This window comes from Leucoraja erinacea, chromosome 2, assembly GCF_028641065.1.
Source record: "Leucoraja erinacea ecotype New England chromosome 2, Leri_hhj_1, whole genome shotgun sequence".
NCBI classification, from domain to species: domain Eukaryota; kingdom Metazoa; phylum Chordata; class Chondrichthyes; order Rajiformes; family Rajidae; genus Leucoraja; species Leucoraja erinaceus.
Genome location: NC_073378.1, coordinates 100,798,221 through 100,818,599, shown reverse-complemented (window position 1 = coordinate 100,818,599; position 20,379 = coordinate 100,798,221). Strand labels below are relative to the sequence as shown.

Sequence of the window (20,379 nt, the reverse complement as noted above, 5' to 3'; positions counted from 1 at the left end):
ATGATCAATTCTAATTGTATTGTTTGAGTAATACGTATTGTCACAATAACATCAATTTGACACAAGCCATTTTTGCTCAATTGGTGGCACTGGGTCAGGAGGGAATTGGATGTGAATTGTGGCTTACAGCCTCCAATTTAAGTCACTATGCGCACCAGCTAATATACTAATGCAGCACTGTTATTGGAGGTGATGTTAAACTAATTCTTAGCTATTCTGTTTTGGTGGAGCAGCTAGATTATAAATGTAGCACGTCCCTGTTCAAAGAAAATCGAGGAGTTTTTTTATTGCCCAGTCGAGCTCTTCCCCTAACCGGCGCCACAAAGATGGATCAGTGAACTGCACTCTATTCTATGCACTTTTTCTCTAAACAAAAATAGTGTCTGGTCGTGTCTAATGCAGGCGATGCATCACCATTAAAAGGTTAGTGAGAGCTTGGGATGCAAGTACATTGTCGCCTGGAAGTGGCAACAGAGATACACAGGTTGATGAGGAAGACATATGACATTTTGGTGTTTGTCGGCCGAAGCTCGTTTAGTACAAATGTAACGTTATCCCAACATGAGTCAAGTATTGCGATAACACGTTACATTTATACAAAACATTCATTAGTCCACACTTGGAGTGTAGTGTGCAGCTCTGGTCACCGGATAGATGGTATTTCGAATGAGCTGCCAGAGGAAATGATGGAAAGCAGGAACAATTACATTTAAGAAGCATCTGGGCAGGTACTTGAATGAACAAGGCATAAAAGCCGGCCGAATGAATGCAGGCAAGTGGAATTAGTTTCAACAAGCATGATGATCGGCACAGATACGGTAGGCTGATGGGCCTGTTTCTATCCTGTGACTCTATTCTCAAATCATTATTTATTAGATGTTGCTAGACTTAAATTGGCTGCCATTTTCCTTCATTATAACAGCAACAATGAGTATTCATTGACTATAAAGCACTTTGTGATATACTGAAAAGGACATAAAAGGCATTATGCAATTGCAGATCCTTTTTTATTGCAGGATCATGGACAATTAAGAGAACACCATGTCCAAGCTCCTCATAATTTCTCATTTGAACTGGTAAAGAAGGGTAACACTGCAAAATGATTTAATAATATTCAAAACACACCAATGTTTCCCTGCCATATTCTATTACATGCGCCCTTCTCTTTTTACTACAGTGTTATACTGTGACAATTTCTTAGAGAAAACTCTATTACTTCAACGGGAGTCATCTACTACACTTTGGCCTGACATACAGGTATGAAAAATTGATCATGTTGGACAATTTTATCACCAGCAGTAAATAAACACGTGTTAACAATTCTTCAAAAATAATTAAAGTTTTATCAAGGGCAGAGTCACTGTACAAATGAAAATTATCATCCAGTTGACAGGCACATTGTGTAGATACCAATATGAGACCACACACATTTGTTTGGTGTTGAAAGAAGCATTCATATTAATAAAACAAAATGATTTTTTTTAAATACATGTAATGAAAAGCTGTCTTATACTTGACAATCAGTATAATGGTACAATTGTGTTGGTGACCTTTCACCCAAATGAAATACAAAGTTGTTTTTGTGTAAGCTGCTGATATTGTATTCATTTCCACACAGAATATTAATTATAAGTTCATTATAAGTGCTCTCACTCCTAAGCACCGACAACATGACTCTTTCAATTTTCACCAGTTCCCCCCGTAACATAGAAACATAGAAAATAAGTGCAGGAGTAGGCCATTCGGCCCTTCGAGCCTGCACCGCCATTCAATATGATCATGGCTGATCATCCAACCATCCTGTACCTGCCTTCTCTCCTTACCCCCTGATCCCTTTAGCCACAAGGGCCACATCTAACTCCCTCTTAAATATAGCCAATGAACTGGCCTCAACTACCTTCTGCGGGAGAGAATTCCAGAGATTCACCACTCTCTGTGTGAAAATCTGGCAACTCTGGTAACTCTGGCAATGCTTTGTTTAAAACCCAAATATATTCCAGCCCAAACTATTCTCTTCACAGTCTGTGTGGCTTTTAGAATTGTTGTCACTTAAGATTACTAGAATAGTGTCAATAAATAGTTGACACAATTCAACAAAATGACATATGCGCACTTTACAGTTTGATATTTTGTGGCAGCAAAATCCTGGTGAGCTAAAATGAATTTACTTATTGGTTGACATTGAAATTTGCATTAAAAAAATTGACCAACTAGGAAGATAGGACAAAGAGAGTCTGACCAAGAAGACAGTGACCATCCACTAAAGTTATATCCTACAAATTACTGGAAACGACCAAACAATCAGCTGAATGAGGAAAAAAAAACAATTTGTTCAGGCTGTCCAAAACAATAAAAAAACAAACAGAAACTACAGGAACAATATAATCAATTTACAAAAGGTAGTGCATAATTTCTGAGTTATTTTCATAATTTACTGTTCTTTTCAATCATTTCTGAACTATTTTATTTGGCTTTCCACAGTTGTTGGGTGCTGATATGAAAGATACCAGTCCATATAAAAACATGAGATAACTATGCTAGGGACGATTTATCCTGCCTCACATTGTCCATGTAAAAAGGATTTGTATTAACTATAAACTACAGTTGCTACTGTAAGCTGTGGATACATAGCATATATCATATCTAGGTAGGCGGTAGGCGGCGCGGCTCTGGCCAGCAGCGGCCTCTGCAGCCTGTCCGCGTTTTTATTATTTTCTGTCTGTGTTTTAATGTAGTTTTTGTTGTTTTTTGTTGGGGTGTGTGTGTGGGGGGTGGGGGTGGGGGTGGGGTGGGAGGGGGGGGGGAAAACTTTTTAAATCTCTCCCTGCACTGGAGACCCGACCTTTTCACGTCGGGTTTCCATTGTCGTTGAGGCCGTAACGAGGAGCGGCCTCCAACAGGAGGAAGCCGGGGACTCAGGTGCTACTCACCGTCGCCGTCGCGGGGCTGGTCGAGTCCGGAGCGGGTGGCTGCTGCTGCTCCAGCTGCTGAGTCGGAGGCTGCTGCTGTGTCGGAGGCTGCTGCTGAGTCGGAGGCTGCTGCTGAGTCGGAGGCTGCTGCGGAGTCGGAGGCTGCTGCGGAGTCGGAGGCTGCTGCGGAGTCGGAGGCTGCTGCTGAGTCGGGGGCTGCTGCTGGTGCGGAGGCTGCTGCTGCGGGTCTGTGGAGAGCGGCGCGCCGGGAGCCCGCGGCTCCTCTGGAGGGAGACCGCTTTTCGGGGCTCCTGCAACGGCGAATTCTCCCGCCCGAGTTGCGGGGTCGAAGAGCTCCTGGAGCGGGGCCTAACACCATTGCCCCGCGCGGCTGGAACGGCTGCGGGACTTTACGAGCGCACACCGGGGGCTCCAACACCAAGACCCGGTGTGCGACCTCGCACCACCCGGCGTGGCTTCAATGGCCGCGGGACAATCGCCATCGCCAGCCGGGGGCTTTGACTTTGACTCTGACATCGGGGGGGGGGGGAGAGTGCAGTGGAGAGATAAGTTTTTTTTGGCCTTCCATCACAGCTATGTGATGGATGTTTATGTAAAATTGTAATTATGTTGTGTCTGGGTCTATTTGTGTGTAATGTATGGCTGCAGAAACGGCATTTCGTTTGGACCTCTAGGGGTCCAAATGACAAATAAATTGACTCTTGACTCTTGATCATAAGGCATACCATAATAGGTCAATATAAAATGGGTTAACAATTTTAAAATAGCAGCTATCAGGTAAAATTTCACACAAACATATTACGTTTACCTTTGTTAATGTTAGTTATCATAGAGTTTTAATTGTGCATACTGGAAACTAGGGTAGAACGAGGAGATGGGTCACTAGGAGATGAGGGTGTGTTGGGACAGTGAAACATATTATATTCAATAACAGAGAAGCTCATTAGATACAATACATCTCACAATGTTTTTCCAATGTCAGCACGGCAAATATTTGATTTCCCGGTTTCCTGAGCAATGGTCACCCATAATGATCCATCATTTAACACCAGTAAATAAGATTATCTTGACACTATCATATTGCTATTTGGAGGAGGGTACTTCTGCAAATTTGGTTGCCATTTCAATGTTGTATGTGCATCTATCTATCTATACTATTACTAAAACTCTCATCTTGTCCTCTTCCAGTTTGTGTTTTTTTTAAAATTTGCACAAAAACGCTACCCTAAATCATTAAAAAAAATTCGCCATCTTACTCACCGTTCTCCTCTACTCCAAGCACACCAAGTTTTGGAATATTACAACATTTATGAAGGTTTAAGAAAATCGTGAGATCAGCAGATTAGTCTTCTCGCCTGTCAGTCACCATGAAGGTAACACCCCTTCCGGCATCCGCTGTCAATCGCCGGGTCGAGGAGAATAAAAACCCCGGAGGCGGGGCTGAGTCCACAAGCCGTGCTGATTGAGTCCGCAAGAGTGGAGTCGGAGAAGCCGCTGTGTTTAGTCGGGGAAGCCGCTGGGTGGAGCCGGGAGGTACAGTGCGGAGCCACAGCCGGTGGCCGCTGAGTGGAATCCCTCCCCCCCGACACACCTCCCTCCACACACACCCCCTTCCCCCTCCCCTTCCCCCTCTTTCTTTCTTTCCCCTCCCCCCCCCCCCTCCTCCCGCACATACACTCACCCCCCCCTTTACCCCTCCCACATTCTTCCCCCACCACCCCCCACGCCACACCACACCACCCCACCCCACACCACCCCTCCCCGCACACCACCCCACCCCCCCCACATCACCCACCCCCCCCCACCACACACCCCCCCCCCACACACACACACCCCTCCCCATCCCCCATCACCCCCCATCCCCCACACCCCCATCCCCCACATCCCTCAAGTCCCCCACAACCCCCATCCCCCCCCCACACACCCCACATCCCCCCTCCCCCCCCCCCCCTCCCCTTCCCCAGTTTGAGATCCTCTCATTTATCTGAATTGAACTCCATTGGCCTTTCTACAGCCCTTTTACGCAGCTGATCAAGTTTCCACTGTAATTATTGATAATGTCTTCACTGTCTATGATACCACCTATTTTAACGTAATCCGCAAACATGCTAACCATGCCTTGCACATTCTCTTCCAAATAATCGATACATGGCAAAGAATAATGGGCCCGGCATCAATCCCTTGAGCACACCACTAGTCACAGGCCTCCCGTCTAAAAAGCATCCTTCCACCAACACAGTCTGCTTCTACCATCAAGCCAATTACATTTATTTCCAGTTAGCCAGCTCTCCCTGGATCCCATGCAACTTATGGAGCAGAATTAGGCCATTCAGCCAATCTCACGAATGTTCATGTTATTGGAGCAGTTCATTGCTCTAATAACATGAACATTTCCAGTAACTGTAAAATGCCTATTGGTCATAAATATCATGAATAAACAGTTTCACGTGAGAAGGTGAGAAAGGGTATATTGAATATGAAATATAACTTTATGTGAAGATATTTCTGGCAATGGGCCTTGCTGCTGGGAATGCATTTCAGAAATTGAGGTGTGCCCATTTCACCCTTCAAACAATTTCCCATTCTTTAAAATAGAGCACAGTATCTTTGCAACATCAGACCTGCTCCTACTTGTCTGACCAAACTGCAATGAAAAGCTGTGGTTTGTTTAATTAGGATTGATTCAGCTTTCATAGTGCATGTTTTGGATTTCAAGATTGTATCAATACCTTTCTTCCAGCATTGACATGGTGGGCTGAGTGCTTCCTTCCGTAACAATTTTATAATTCTAAGTGATGGGATTGTATATACTGGCAGACTGTGTTCCAACTGAAATGGTCTTCATTGTCATTTCAAGCTTAAATTATGAATCTAATTGATAATAATGGCTGCTTAAAACCAAAGTGAGTTGAAACTGATTAAATTTGAATGTCACACGGTCATCAAAATGAATAGAATTTGAAATCCAAACAGGGTGGACATAACAATAATGGAGCACATACATTGACAGAGTATATATCGACAGCGCCAAAGTGGAGATGGTGGAAAGCTTCATTTTCCAGGAGTAAATATCACCATTAACTTGTCCTGGACCACCCATATCGAAGCATAGACCAATAAAACACACATAGACACATAGAAAATAGGTGCAGGAATAGGCCATTCGGCCCTTCGAGCCTGCACCGCCATTCAATATGATCATGACTGATCATCCAACTCATTATCCTGTACCTGCCTTCTCTCCATACCCCCTGATCCCTTTAGCCACAAGGGCCACATCAAACTCCCTCTTAAATGTAGCCAATGAACTGTGGCCTCAACTACCTTCTGTGGCAGAGAATTCCAGAGATTCACCACTCTCTGTATGAAAATTGTTTTCCTCATCTCGGTCCTAAAAGATTTCCCCCTTATCCTTAAACAGTGACCCCTTGTTCTGGACTTCCCCAACATCGGGAACAATCTTCCTGCATCTAGCCTGTCCAACCCCTTAAGAATTTTGTAAGTTTCTATAAGATCCCCCCTTAATCTTCTATATCCTAGCGAGTACAAACTGAGTCTATCCAGTCTTTCTTCAAACGAAAGTCCTGACATCCCAGGAATCAGTCTGGTGAACCTTCTCTGTACTCCTTCTATGGCAAAAATGTATTTTCTCAGATTAGGAGACCAAAACTGTATGCAATACTCCAGGTGTGATCTCACCAAGACCATGTACAACTGCAGTTGAACCTCCCTGCTCCTATACTCAAATCATTTTGCTATGAATGCTAACATACCATTCGCTTTCTTCACTGCCTGCTGCAACTGCATGCCTACGTTTAATGACTGGTGTACCATGACACCCAGGTCTCGTTGCATCTCCCCTTTTCCTATGGCATGCCACATCAATGCCTCTATTTCCTAAGAAAGCTCAGGAAGTGTAGGGTGTAGGAAATAGGAAGTAGGAAGCATGTCCCCAACAACTCTTACTAACTTATACAGATGCGCCGTAAAAAGCATTTCATCGAGATGCATCACCTGGCTTGGTTTGGGAACAGCTTCATCGAAGATCGCAAGGAAATGCAGAGAATTGTGGACACTGCCCAGGCCTTCACAGAAAACCAACCACCCTTCTATTGACTTCAATTATACTTCATGCTGCCTTAGCAAGGCCACCAGTATATTCAAGGATGAGTCTCACCCCGGTCACTCCCTCTTCTCTCTCCTCCCATTGGGCAAGAGGTACAGAAGTGTGAAAATGCATACCTCCAGATTTTGGGACAGTTTCTTCCCATCTGTTATCAGACAACTGAAGCATCCTATCAACTAGACTAGAGTTACTATCTACCCTCGGACTATCTTTAATTTGACTTTACTGGACTTTATTTTGCACTAAACGGTGTTCTATTTACCATGTATCTGTACACTGTGGATGGTTTGTTTGTAACCATGTATATAGTATTTCCGCTGACTGGTTAGCATGCAACAAAAGGATTTTCACCGTACCTTGGTATAGGTGACAATAAACCAAACTAAACTAAATGGTAGGATCTCTGCTGCTGAGATCAGTTGTTTGGTATTAATTGTGTAGCCTTAAATGATTAATCCTTTATTTTAGATGACAACAACAAAGCAACAAAAAAAAAATGTTGCTTTAAGTTTGGGTTTGTATTCTAAAAGACAGTAACTTCCATTTCCAGCTTCCGTGTTTATTTCAGCAGAGATCCCATATTTATACTACCAAGTCACTTGCATAATACAATCTGTTCTACATCTACAAACCATTCAAAAGTGAGTAACAAAGAGGAAATGTCAACAAAAAGAAAGGATCAAATCAGAAGAAAGAAAAGGGTATTCCATAACTTTGATTTGGTAAAACCTTAATCTGAGAGTTAACCAGCTTGTCATTCCCAGCTGTTAACTAAACTCCACAAACTCCACCTGAGATCTTAACACAGGATAACAGGATACTGTTTCCAGTATGTACGGCTTAGACACAGACATTGTATGAAAACAGCCAAAGAATGTATTGAGGAAAATAAGTAGAAAAAATAAAAACTTAGCCAACCTAGTTCCAAGCATGGCAGGATTTCTGGAAAGAACAATTAGAGACCATAGGGCATAGTACAGTATGTACGGCTTAGACACAAGAAGGCAATGCTGTCAAAAGTGCAGGGCAGAGGTGAAAGATGTCTAATCAATGTAATCAATGGCATGCACATTTGGTTTATAATGAGAGCCATTTGCAACAGCTGCTTTTTTTTTTGCAGAGTTTAACCTGAGAAATTGCAATTGGTATTAACGCAAGTGGTCTATCATCAAGTGTTGAAAGAAATCATGGAGAAACATCCCGGTCTGGCTTATTTCTGAAATTGGCATATCTCCATATGTGATTCACAAATTGCTGCAGTGGCACAACGGGAGAGGCAGTGTTTGTGGAGGTAATGGATTCTCTCCAAAGATGCTGCCTGACCCACTGAATCATTTCCAGCACTTTGTATTTTATTCAAGATTCCAGCATCTGCAGTTCCTTGTGTTTCCAAATGTGATTCCCCAGGGATGTAACATGAGGATGAGAAAGAGACAGGAATAAATTATAAGGTCCCAATTCAAACTTATAAAAGGCAACAGAACAGATGCAAACGCACAATAAAATTCACATTCACTGCAGACCAACATAGAGTGAGAAAATGTCTCTTGATTTACACTGTTAATAGCCACCTAAGCAAATAAGCCACAAAACTAATTCCATAAACCTGGTAATAAGTTAGGAGGGGATGTTGGTGTTAAACGACAAGCAATAGTTGATGAACAACAACCTGACGTATTTGTCTTGTTGCCTAGAGATGCAGTGCAGAGTGGAGGGTCTGTGTGATCATATCCCCTATTGATCTATTGTGGTGGGAGGCAAATTGAAGTGGGTTCAGGTTCTTGCTAAGTAGTTATATTACCAGAGAATCATTTTCAGACTAGCAATCAATAACTGGAGGACTACCAGAAAGATCAGTGATAGGGCCTCAATTACTTCAATCACTGTTATGAATTTGAATGAAGGGACTGAGTATACTGTGGCCAAATGTACTGATGTCACAAAGATAGGTAGATTAAGAAGCTGTAAAGAGGACACAAAAAGCCTGTAAAAGGCTATGAATAGGAGCAAACACAATGCTGGCAGGTGGAGTATGATGTAGGAATCCAAGGAAGAAAGATTCCAAGGGGAGTAAGGGGCGACCGTGGTTGACAAGGGATGTCAGGGACAGTATAAAAATAAAAGAGAAGAAGTACAACGTAGCAGAGATGAGCGGGAAGCAAGAGGATTGGGTAATGTTTAAAGAACAACAGAAGATAACTAAAAAGACAATACGGGGAAAAAAGATGAGGTACGAAGGTAAGCTAGCCAAGAATATAAAGCAGGATAGACAATAGACAATAGAGAATAGTTGCAGGAGTAGCCCATTTGGCCCCTTTAAGCCAGCAATCTTTCTTCCTTGGATTCCTACATCATACTCCACCCGCCATTCAATGTGATCATGCTTGATCATCCCCAATCAGTACCCCGTTCCTGCCTTCTCCCCATAACCCCTGACTCCACTATTTTAAGAGCCCTATCTAGCTCTCTCTAGAAAGCATTCAGAGAAACTGCCGCCACCGCCCTCTGAGGCAGAGAATTCCACAGACTCACCACTCTCTGTGAGATAAAGTGTTTCCTCGTCTCCGTTCAAAATGGCTTACTCCTTATTTTTAAAGAGAATGTGAAGAGAAAAAAATTAGTTAAGACCAAAGTTGAACCCTTGAAGACCGAAAAAAGTGAATTACTTATTGGGAACAAGGAAATGGCAGATGAGTTGAACAGGTACTTTGGATCCGCATTCACAAAGGAGGACACAAACAATCTTCCTGATATAGTAGTGGCCAGAGGATCTGGGGTGACGGAGGAACTGAAGGAAATCCACATTACGCAGGAAATGGTGTTGGGTAGACTGATGGACTGAAGGCTGATAAATCCCCAGGGCCTGATGGTCTGCATCCCAGGGTACTTAAGAAAGCGGCTCTAGAAATCGTGGATGCATTGGTGGTAATTTTCTAATGTGCTATAGACTCAGGATCAGTTCCTGTGGATTGGAGGGTAGCTAATGTTATCCTACTTTTTAAGAAAGACGGGATAGAGAAAACAGGGAATTGTAGACCAGTTAGCCTGACATCGATGGTGGGGTAGATGTTGGAGGCAATTATAAAAGAAGAAATAGCCGCACATTTGGACAGCAGCAACAGGATCGGTCCGAGTCAGGATGGATTTATGAAGGGGAAATCATGCTTGACTAATCTTCTGGAATTTTTTGAAGATGTAACTAGGAAAATGGACAAGGGAGAGCCAGTGGATGTAGTGTACCTGGACTTAGAGAAAGCATTTGATAAGGTCCCACATAGGAGAATAGTGGGCAAAATTAAGGCACATGGTATTGGGGGTGGAGTGCTGACATGGATAGAAAATTGGTTGGCAGACAGGAAACAGAGAGTGGGGATTAACGGGTTATTTTCAGAATGTCAGGCAGTGACTAGTGGGGTACCACAAGGCTCGGTGTTGGGACCGCAGCTATTTACAATATACTTCAATGATTTGACTGAAGGGATTCAAAGTAACATTAGCAAATTTGCAGATGACACAAAGCTGGGTGTCAGTGTGAACTGAGCGGAGGATGCTATGAGAATGCAGGGTGACTTGGACAGGTTGGGGGAGTGGGCAGATGCATGGCAGATAAAGTTTAATGCAGATAAATGTGAGGTTATCCACTTTCGTAGCAAAAACAGGAAGGCAGATCACTATCTAAATGGTGTCGTTGGGAAAAGAGGAAGTACAACGGGATCTGGGGGTATTTTTTCATCAGTTTATGAAAGTAAGCAAAAGGTACACAAAATTGCTGGAGAAACTCAGCGGGTGCAGCAGCATCTATGGAGCGAAGGAAATAGGTGACGTTTCGGGCTGAAACCCTTATTCATTTTTGTGTACCTTCGATTTTCCAGCATCTGCAGTTCCTTCTTGAACATTATGAAAGTAAGCATGCAGGTACAGCAGGCAGTGAAGAAAGCGAATGGCATGTTGGCTTTTATAACAAGAGGAGTCGAGTATAGGAGCAAAGAGGTCCTACTGCAGTTGTACAGAGCCCTAGTGAGACCACACCTGCAGTATTTTGTGCAGTTTTGGTCCCTAAGTTGAGGAAGGACATTCTTGCTATTGAGCGAGTGCAGCATAGATTTACAAGGTTGATTCTCGGGATGGCGGGACTGTCATATGCTGAGAGAATGCAGCAGCTGGGCTTGTACACTCTGGAGTTTAGAAGGATGAGAAGGATTGTTAAGGGTTTGGACATGCTGGAGGTAGGAAACATGTTCCCGATGTTGGGGGAGTCCAGAACCAGGGGCCACAGTTTAAGAATATGGGGTAAGCCATTTAGAACGGAGACGAGGAAACACTTTTTCTCACAGAGAGTTGTGAGTGTATGGAATTCTCTGCCTCGGAGGGCGTTGGAGGCAGGTTCTCTGGACTTGGATAGGGCTTTTAAAAATAGCGGAGTCAGGGGAAATGGGGAAAAGACAGGACGGGGTACTGATTGGGGATGATCATCAGCCATGATCACATTGAATGGCGGTGCTGGCTCGAAGGGCCGAATGACCTACTCCTGCACCTATTGTCTATTGAATCATGAGGTTATCCACTTTGGAAAAGAAGAATGAAAACAAAACATAGTATTACTTAAACACAGCGATACCGCGTTTTTTAAAATATAGAACTGTACAGCACAGGATCTGGCCCCTCGACCCACAATATTTGTGCCGAACCTGACACCAAGTTAAATGATCTAATCTGCCTGAACATGGCACATATCACTCTATTTCCTGCACTACAATGTGCCTTTCTAAAGGCCTGTTAAACCTCACTATCATATCTACCATCACCCCTGAAAATGTGTTCATGGCCCCCAATACTCTCTGTGCAAAAAAGTTGTCCCGCACTTTCCATTAAACTTGCCTCCTCTCACCTTACGGCTATGCTCTCTAATGTTGGACATTTCCACCCTGGAAGAAAAGGCTCTGACTGTCTATCATATCTATACCTCTCATAATTTTATATACTTCCATCAAGTCTTCCCTCAACTTCTGACATTTCAGAGAAAACAATCCATCTGTCCGACCTCTCCCTGTAGCCAAAACCCTCTAATTCAGGCACCATTCTGGTAAACCTCCTCTGCACCCTCTCCAAATCCTCCACATCATTCTTGTAATGGGGCAACCGGAACTGCAAGCAATACTCCAAATGCGGCCTAGCCAAAGTCCTAAAGAGCTGCATCATGACTTCCTGACTCATATAATCAATGCCTCATTAGCAAGAAGCTAACATACCATATGCCTTCTTTATCACCTTATCTACTTGTGCTGCCATATATGAAGAGATGTAGGAGTTCTCGTGCACAAAAAAACAGAATAATTGTACTGCAAGCGCAGCAAGTAATTAGGAAAACTATTTGAATGTTGCTCCTTATTGCAAGCAATATTAAGTACAAAACTGGAAGATTTGACGTAACTTTATAAAGCGCTTGTGAGACCATACGTTACCTGGAGGCATTGCAAGGAAAATACACTGGATTGATTCTTAGGATGAAAGAGTTGATGTATAAGGAAAGACTAGGCAACCAACCATACACAGTGGAGATTAGAATGTGAGGTAATCATATTAAGAAGTAATATTTTGAGGAGAATTCGCAGATGTAATGCTGAGAGGATTTTTCTCAGGTTGAAGTACTGAGAACCAAGAGATATAACTTCAGAATACGGGGATGTCCATTTGACATGGAAGATAATGAATCCCTGGAATTCTCTACCCAAGGGAGATGTGGAATTGGGCATATTGAATATATTCAAAGCAAATACAATATATATATTTAAACCAGCAGTTGGGCCATGAATGTAAAGAGAGAGAATGTTGGTGTTGAGAATAACATTGGATCAGTCTGTATGAACATTGACCTCCAATTTTAGGTAGTCCCTGCTTTCTCCTTCTTTCCCCTCCCCTTCCCAGCTCTCCCACAGCCCACTGTCTCCGCCTCTTTCTTTCTTCTTCCCGCCCCCCCTACCCCTACATCAGTCTGAAGAAGGGTCTCGACCCGAAACGTCACTTAGTTCCTTCGCTCCATAGATGCTGCCTCATCCGCTGAGTTTCTCCAGCAATTTTGTCTACCTTGGATCAGTCATGATCTTATTGAATAACACGCGGTTCTTATTTGTTTACAGATATGACCTTGTACAAAATGGCTTCCTGTTAATGTAGTTCCTGGTGCCTGTTTATTATTTAACAACATTTATCATGTTGAGAATAATCACTTAATATCAAAACAATATATAGTAAACAAAGGGCAAGCTGTCACTACATCTCCATGCTTTAGAAATATAGAAACATATAGAAACATAGAAAATAAGTGCAGGAGGAGGCTATTCGGCCCCTCGAGCTAGCACTGCCATTTATTGTGATCATGGCTGATCGTCCCCAATCAATAACCCGTGCCTGCCTTCTCCCCATATCCCTTGATTCCACTAGCCCCTAGAACTCTATCTAACTCTCTCTTAAATCCATCCAGTGACTTGACCTCCACTGCCCTCTGTGGCAGGGAATTCCACAAATTCACAACTCTCTGGGTGAAAAGGTTTTGTCTCACCTCAGTCTTAAATGGCTTCCCCTTTATTCTAAGACTGTGGCCCCTGGTTCTGGACTCTCCCAATATTGGGAAAATTTTTCCTGCATCTAGCTTGTCCAGTCCTTTTTATATGTTTCTATAAGATCACCCTCATCCTTCTGAACTCCAGTGAATACAAGCCTAGTCTTTTCTCATATGACAGTCCTGCCATCCCAGGGATCAATCTTGTGAACCTTCTGCCTCAATCACAAGGATGTCCTTCCAGTTGTTAAACCACTGCCTCAATCACAAGGATGTCCTTCCTCAAATTAGGAGACTAAAATCGTACACAATATTCCAGATGTGGTCTCACCAGAGCCCTATACAACTGCATAAAAATGATACTTGATAACTCAAGAAGCATTTCGGGGGAAAAAAGAAAATCAAATCTTGTTTGGACTTTATGAAACACTCTTAAGGCCTCAGAAGACAACCTCTGTTTTTCCAAAGATGCTTACTGTGCTGATGTTCATTTCCAGGTTCTTAAAAAAGTTTTATTTGTGGCTTTATGGCAACTTCAGAGTTTTAGTGCATGTTTATTCGTCTGTTCCAACAATAAACTTTGGATCCCCAATCACACAGAATTTATTTTACAATAGTTTTTGTAATCCTCCACTACTTACTTGCATGTGACGGCTGGTGGGGTGAAAGGTGAGGACTAGGGTACTCTGCCCTTGTTGCGAGTGCGGGGATGGGGAGAGAGAGCAGTGTTGCAGGGTATGGAAGAGACCCTGGTGCGAGCCTCATCTATGGTGGAGGAGGGGAACCCCCGTTCCCTGAAGAAAGAGTTCCCTTGCTGTCTCCTCTCCTTCCTTAGCCCTCGGGTTGTCTCCTCCCATCCCCCAGCCCTCGGGCTCCTCCTCCTCCTCCTTTTTCCTTCCTTCTCCCCACCACCCCCTATCAGTCTGAAGAAGGGTTTTGGCCCGAAACGTTGCCTATTTCCTTCGCTCCATAGATGCTGCTGCACCCGCTGAGTTTATCCAGCTTTTTTGTGTACCTCCCTTCTGTTTAGTGTTTAGTGGGATGTTCATTGTGGGGGTAACATTTTCATACGTATATGTATATATGTATGTATGTATGTGTGTATATATATATATATATATATATATATATATATATATATATATATATATATATATATATATACCCACTCACAATTCCAAAGTTTACAACTTTCAGGTTTAGATGCCAATGAAAATTCTGTCCTGCTCACAAAATAAAATGTTTAATCTCCGGGTCACACGGAACTTAATATCTTTATATTCCTGACTTGTCATCTGCTGACAATCCCAGACTAGATCCTGTGCAAAAAATAAATTTGTATCCACCTTTGACACAGAGAACAATGGGATTAGGATGGCTTTTAGAAATGTTTAATTTTCTGATTAAAAAAACAAAACAATCTTTTAAAGTGCAATGAATTGAGCTTCATTGGCAGCATTCATCCTTGTTTTTAATATCTATGTTATAATGATTGTGAAAGTTATTCCACACTTATCCTGTAACCAACCCCGAGGCCACCCACCCAGTTCAAAAACACGAGTTTAGATCAAGTGGGTGATTATTCCATTTTTGAGAAACTCTTTGTTCAGCACATGGTGTGTGGGATTTCTGTTCTGGGCTGGTGATAGCAACAGATAGAAGTAGCATCAACATTTTATTGGACTCTTCGCAAGATGTAGCCTCTTTAAAAAACCCAGGTTATCAGAATGAATGCAAATTGATCAGAGTGCGTTTACTGTCATTAAAGCGCAAACCTGAACAGTTAATGTTAGTATATATTAAAGCAGAATTTGTAAAAGTGGCAAACGAAACCCACTTCAAGTTCACGTTATTAACGCAACAAAAGTCATTGATCTTTCTCTCCCACCGGGGAGTTGTACAGAGAGCCTGGGCCAAAGGTAACGCTGCAAATAGAACAATTTTCAAACTGCCTTCCCCATCAACTAGCACCGTGGAATTAATGAGTTCACCCTTAAAGTGCCACAGTTTTAGGATTTAAACGTATCTCTATAATGCAGGTGTTCTTGGCACACCTAAGTTATGTCACTAAATCTGCTTCGCGTATTAATCATTGAGAACGGGTCTCTCTCAACATCAACATATTTTGGATCTGCAAATTCGAGTACTATTTTATTCACGCAAGGTAATAATTCCATGGAAGTTCCTTCGCGATGTACGCCATTTGACCAGCATTTCTGCCGAAGTTTTAACAGAAGATCGGGAGAGTCCCTGTAAATCCCTTTGTCTACAAAGCAGCAAGAGTGAGATCGGAAACCAAGTACCTTCTCATGCACTATCATCATTGGATGGAGCAATATTCAATTCAACGCAGATTGCACGAAGGTTAAAGCTGTTTAACGACAATGTTGCTTAGAAATTAATTTCTACCCGGGATGTAATTACGGGCTAACATGCTGGTTAACACCTCCCTCTTAAACCAAATACTTAGCCCCTCATTTTTCTAATTGTTTGACAACACAGACACATATGGCACCACCGGTCAAGTGGGGACACTGACTGGTGCGATGAGAATAAATCATCATGACTGCTCCGTGTGTGTGTTTATGCTGCTACTTGGTCGTAGCAAGTCTGCGGGAGGGAGCCTCCCCGCTACACGAATAGACTTCCTGCAGGGTGATCGCAAAATGGAATAGCGGCTTCCCTAGGAGAAAATTGGTGGTTCCCAAAACATCCCTCCCTCCTGATTGGAATGTCAGGCGCAGCATTCAACTGGGTACAATGGACCACAAATAATGCTAAATGCGACTCACTTCGCCAACCCACGACAATATTCCGAAATACTTCAAAACAAGTATGCAAAAGGCAATGGGTTGCTGGAACCCCAATATTTGAAACATGATTGTGTGATCTACTTATTCAGAAAGGAACGAGAACCTTATTGTCTGTCCTACCTGGTTTCCAAACATAGACGGACTGAAACTCCTCTTCTGCTTCTGCCTTAACATTGCAGACCCCAAAGACCAGGGTTAACATCACAGCAATGCACTGTGCGAAAGCGGCACAGGTACTTGGACATCTGATTGAAACGTTGCTTTTCTTTCTCAGCCTCATAGTTCCAGAATCACCAGCCTGCTCAGGATGGCTCCAGTTCGGGAGACAAAGGATATTATAACCCTTGCCCTGTTATTGATGACTCTTTTTTCGCTTTTCCTCCTCTTATCTTATTTCTCTTGTCGAGAATCCGCCACGATCTGTTGACAGACAGTCTTTCTCCGGAATATTTGCTTGCCCGAATATGGGAGATGAAAAACAAGGTCCCCACTCGTCAGAAAACAATAATAACCTGAGCTGCAACCGTTTCCTTTCCTTCCAAGTCAGTGACTAACGGCAGGTTTCAATCAGCTAAGGGAAGCAGCTGTCCACCAGGGGCTCCGGTTGATACAGCGGGTCACTCGTGTCTTGTAGGCGGCAGCAAGTCATTCACACCAACTGCACGGAGAGAAAGAAACAAACGCAGTAATGTCACTGCCTAGCTATGCTGCAGCAGAGTGCTGTCTGCACTCAAATATATATATATATATATTTGCATATATATATACATACAACCATGTGCAAGGGTACGCGAGCAGATGCGTGCCTGCACCTGCATCTCACAGCAACACGAAAGTCAAAGCAATGCGATGTACGGAGGTGGGTAGTTGAGAGCGTGTGTGTGAGAGAGAGAGAGGGAGGGGGTGGGGAAGAGGATTTCTGTCCCCTCCCCGGGGAGGCCTGTCATTTTGTTTCTTTTTTGTAATCCCCAGATCCTTCATGTATAATTGTATTAGGGGGAAACAATAATCGACTAAATAATACCCCCACATTGCCTTTTTAAATTTTCTGACACTGCTGCAAATTAGCAACGGGAGTGCTACAAATTCCCTTTTGTTTCTCCACCACTTTTCACCTCGGAAAGGACTTACGGCGTTAGAAACTCTGCCGGTGTGTCCTTAGATTGCCTCAGATTTTGTTTTAAACAAGTGTGGATTACTCTTTCCCGATTGTCAGAAAACAAGCAACGATCAAAAGATTATCATCAGATGGAGACGACTAGTGAGGATTTATACTGTCGCTGATTTTATGGACTCCGGTTAGAAAATGATAAACAAAGCCAAAGCGCCAATAGTTTGGCAGCCGTCCAAAGCTGGAACCTGAACTGGACTATGCGTTCCATACATATTTTCATCAGAATCGGTTTCAAAAATACTTTTAGGACGACGTGAATTACGTTCCCAATTACGTCTGTACTTAAACCATGCAGATGATTCATACAATTATTGTAATTGTTTATATTTCATTGTAACTGCAATTGACCTATTTTAGTTCTTAAAGAGATTATGGTAGTGTTGGTCTGGTTAAGTGTATACTGGACTTTCCCCTCAAAATTGGTTATGTAAATGGATTGAAATTGCTTGGAGGAACCCTTTTAAAGTTATTCTGATACACTTATACAAAAAATGTGTGATAAAAGTAAATGGATATGGTGAGAGGGGAATGATTTAATAGGAACCTGAGGAACAACTTTTTAATAGAAGATAGTGGATCTATGATCCAGCTGGCAGAGAAAGTGGTTGAGGTGAATGTAATAACAACATTTAAGAAACATTTGGATAAGTACATCAATAAAAAAGGTTTAGAGGGATTTGCATCAAACACAAACAAATGTGACAAGCACAGTTGTATAGAAACATAAAAACATAGAAAATAAGTGCAGGAGTAGGCCATTCGGACCTTCGAGCCTGCACTGCCATTCAATATGATCATGGCTGATCATCCAACTCAGTATCCTGTACCTGCCTTCTCTCCATAACCCCTGATCCCTTTAGTCACAAGGGCCACATCTAAGTCCCTCTTAAATATAGCCAATGAACTGGCCTCAACTACCTTCTGCGGAAGAGAATTCCAGAGATTCACCTAAAAGATTTCCCCCTTATCCTTAAACTGTGACCCCTTGTTCTGGACTTCCCCAACATCGGGAACAATCTTCCTGCATCTAGCCTGTCCAACCCCTTAAGAATTTTGTAAGTTTCTATAAGATCCCCCCTCAATCTTCTAAATTCTAGCGAGTACAAGCCGAGTCTATCCAGTCTTTCTTCATATGAAAGTCCTGACATCCCAGGAATCAGTCTGGTGAACCTTCTCTGTACTCCCTCTATGGCAAGAATGTCTTTCCTCAGATTAGGAGACCAAAACTGTACGCAATACTCCAGGTGTGGTCTCACCAAGACCCTGTACAACTGCAGTTGAACCTCCCTGCTCCTATACTCAAATCCTTTTGCTATGAATGCTAGCATACCATTCGCTTTCTTCACTGCCTGCTGCACCTGCATGCCTACTTTTAATGACTGGTGTACCATGACACCCAGGTCTCGTTGCATCTCCCCTTTTCCTAATCCGTCACCATTCAGATAACAGTCTACTTTCCTGTTTTTGCCATCAAAGTGGATAACCTCACATTTATCCACATTATACTGCATCTGCCATGGATTTGCCCACTCACCCAGCCTATCCAAGTCGCCTTGCAGCCTCCTAGCATCCTCCTCACAGCTAACACTGCCCCCCAGCTTCGTTCATCTGCAAACTTGGAGATGTTGCATTCAATTCCCTCGTCCAAATCATTAATATATATTGTAAATAGCTGGGGTCCAAGCACTGAGCCTAGCGGTACCCCACTAGTCACTGCCTGCCATTGTGAAAAGGACCCGTTTACTCCTACTCTTTGCTTCCTGTCTGCCAGCCAGTTCTCTATCCACATCAATACTGAACCCCCAATACCATGTGCTTTAAGTTTGTATACCAATCTCTTATGTGGGACCTTGTCGAAAGCCTTCTGAAAGTCCAGATATAACACATCCACTGGTTCTCCCTTATCTGCTCTACTAGTTACATCCTCGAAAAATTCTATAAGATTCATCAGACATGATTTACCTTTCATAAATCCATGCTGACTTTGTCCAATGATTTCACCACTTTCCAAATGTGCTACTATCCCATCTTTAATAACTGATTCTAGCAGTTTCCCCACTACCGAAGTTAGACTAACTGGTCTGTAATTCCCTGTTTTCGCTCTCCCTGCCTTTTTAAAAAGTGGGGTTACATTAGCTACCCTCCAATCCTCAGGAACTACTCCAGAATCTAAAGAGTTTTGAAAATTTATCACTAATGCATCCACTATTTATGGGGCTACTTCCTTAAATACTCTTGAATGCAGCCTATCTGGCCCTGGGGGTAAATCCATTCAATTTACCTAACACCACTTCCCGGCTAACCTGAATTTCACTCAGTTCCTCCATTTGACCCCCGGTCCCCTGCTATTTCGGGCAGATCATTTATGTCTTCCTTTGTGAAGACAGAACCAAAGTAGTTATTCAATTGGTCTGCCATGTTCCCCATGATCTATTCACCTGTTTCTGACTGCAAGGGACCTACATTTGTTTTAACTAATCTTTTTCTCTTCACATATCTATACAAACTTTTTATGTTCCCTGCCAGTTTTCTTTCATAATCTATTTTCCCTTTCCTAATTAAGCCCTTTGTCCTCATCTGCTGGACTCTGAATTTCTCCCAGTCCTCTGGTAGGCTGCTTTTTCTGGCTAATTTGTATGCTTCATCTTTTGTTTTGATACTATCCCTGATTTCCCTTGTTATCCACGGTTGCACTACCTTCCCCGCTTTATTGTTTTGCCAAACTGGGATGAACAATTGTTGTAGTTCATCCATGCAGTCTTTAAATGCCTTCCATT

The 20,379-nt window shown here is 42.8% G+C and overlaps 1 protein-coding gene across 1 annotated transcript in view; it reads right to left on the bottom strand.

Moving 5' to 3' along the window:
- The window catches only part of LOC129713146 (thrombospondin type-1 domain-containing protein 7A-like), a 354,070-nt gene extending 334,849 nt beyond the window's left edge, over positions 1-19,221 (bottom strand). The window contains exon 1 of the mRNA XM_055661980.1: positions 16,549-19,221. Coding sequence (XP_055517955.1) covers positions 16,549-16,708 — 160 coding nt within the window. The 5' untranslated portion in view covers positions 16,709-19,221. The remainder of the gene's footprint in view (positions 1-16,548) is intronic.
- Positions 19,222-20,379: the final 1,158 nt, after the last annotated feature.